General features: G+C 35.7%; 1 protein-coding gene across 1 annotated transcript; it reads right to left on the bottom strand.

Moving 5' to 3' along the window:
• Positions 1-481: 481 nt before the first annotated feature.
• LOC149156159 (homeobox-leucine zipper protein HAT2-like) lies at positions 482-1,304 on the bottom strand. Its single transcript, XM_089444660.1, has 2 exons — positions 1,078-1,304; positions 482-734 (listed from the first exon to the last, which is right to left on the bottom strand). Exons 1-2 carry the CDS (start codon positions 1,302-1,304, stop codon positions 482-484), a joined length of 480 nt encoding a protein of 159 aa, XP_089300786.1.
• Positions 1,305-1,727: the final 423 nt, after the last annotated feature.

Here is a 1,727-nt window from a genome sequence, read left to right as displayed (position 1 = left end):
TTTATTTATTAAATCATTTTACAATAACAATTTTTTCACGTGTCCTGCCTATGTTGTATAACTCAAACATGAAACCTTGAAAGAAAAAATTGTGTTAATGATAGTTATTAACTAGGCATTAATATGCATGCGTTGACTAGTCCATAAGTACTGCTTTTAGTGATAACGATGACTTTTACTTTTACTGTGAGCATGAATAGAGAAATTTTCGTCGCATTTTATTAAAAATAATAATAAATGAAAATGATTGTTATACATGTTTAGATTGATAATAAAAAAAAGGAGAAAATTCATAAACACAAGAAGGTTCAGAGAAAGAGATGACCTAACCCAAAGTCAATTAACAAAAAATATATTGAAACCCTAAATGTTTCATAAAGTTAACCTTTAGAGAAAACCTAAAATTTTTGACAAAGAGACGATGTCCACCATTGCTAGATAATGACTATGGGTAAAGAAACTCTGATCAATACCCGACAATTCATTGCCGGAAAGAGCTGCGTAAAAACATAGACCCAGATTTCGCCAAAGTCAAGTGGCTACTATTGTCAACCGCTGAAACTCTTTCACAGGAGGGGCACATGGTAACGGTTGACGCAGGCCTGAGAGGTGGTGACATTTTTAAAGCTTTCAGTTTTTCCAGCTCTATGCGAAGTTTTCTGTTCTCGTCTGTAAGTGCCTCATTATATCTCTTCAAAAGCTTGCAGTCCATTTCCATTTTCTTGAGCTTCATCCTGAAACAAATTCATAACATTTAATTAACCTATAATATAAATGAGTCAATAAAACTGTCAACACAATAGGATCTCCATTAGATCAAAAGTTTTCCGAACTATAAATTTGCACAACAATTGATTTCCAAGTCATTTTTCATAGTTACAGGCCAAATTATGTAGCTGTTGATTCCAAAATGGAATTTTCCATATGAATTTTTACATGCAAAATACAATGAATCAATGGCGGACATTCAACTGTAAGGCCAACTCATGCTTTTCCTTCTGCGGAAGAAGAAGAAGCTACTTCAGCCAAAAGCATGACGAAACATAAACGATAGAGCAGTAACCTGTAAGTGAATACTGTGTATAGAAACTTACAAGTTCAAGCACCCTATTCTTTCTAAAGCTTTCTTCCAAAACAAGACATTGTTCTATGGACAGTTTAAGCTTCTTCCTGGAACAACCCTCCTCTTCTACATCGTTGAGCACCCTCAACCAAACTCGGTCATTCTCTAACTCCTCGCCATCATCCAGTCTTCGCTTGATCTCCACATAGCCGTTCCTGAGGTTAATCGCCTTGGAATCCATGGTGTTGTTGGGAAATGACACATCAATGCCGCCTGCATGGAGGAGGCCAATTGAAACATCTGCATGGAGGAGACCAATTGAAATGGTAAGTGATGGCTATATGAAATTGAAACTGTTAGTGATTGCCATGCTAAATCAATGTCTGACATCCATCTCGCCACGTTTCGTATAGGAGAATTGAAACGGTGAGTGATGTGTAGGCGGAATTGAAACTGTTGGTGTTCCTAAGGTAATTGAAATGGATGGTGATGGCGATTTGTACGTTTCACAACCATTTTTAATCTTTCCACTTCGTCTTAATCATAATAGGTGGTGATTAACAAATGGTATGGTAAATTTTTAATCATGCTTTGTAAAAAATTAATTTAAGTATGCTTTAAACATGTGATTTAGACATGCAAGAAAGTTACTGTTGTGAATTTC

This window comes from Pinus tabuliformis, chromosome 9 (genome assembly GCF_031772625.1).
Source record: "Pinus tabuliformis cultivar Carrire ecotype Pingquan chromosome 9, CPIR1, whole genome shotgun sequence".
Classification (NCBI taxonomy): Eukaryota; Viridiplantae; Streptophyta; class Pinopsida; order Pinales; family Pinaceae; genus Pinus; species Pinus tabuliformis.
Note: the sequence above shows the minus strand (reverse complement) of the source record. Positions and strands in the feature narration are given on the sequence as shown.

Excerpts from the sequence above, each read along its gene's own strand:
- LOC149156159 (XM_089444660.1), bottom strand. The coding sequence starts at position 1,304 with ATGGATTCCAAGGCGATTAACCTCAGGAACGGCTATGTGGAGATCAAG. Across the intron at positions 735-1,077 it reads CTTGTAAGTTTCTATACACA|GATGAAGCTCAAGAAAATGG; the intron begins GTATTCACTTAC and ends AATTTGTTTCAG.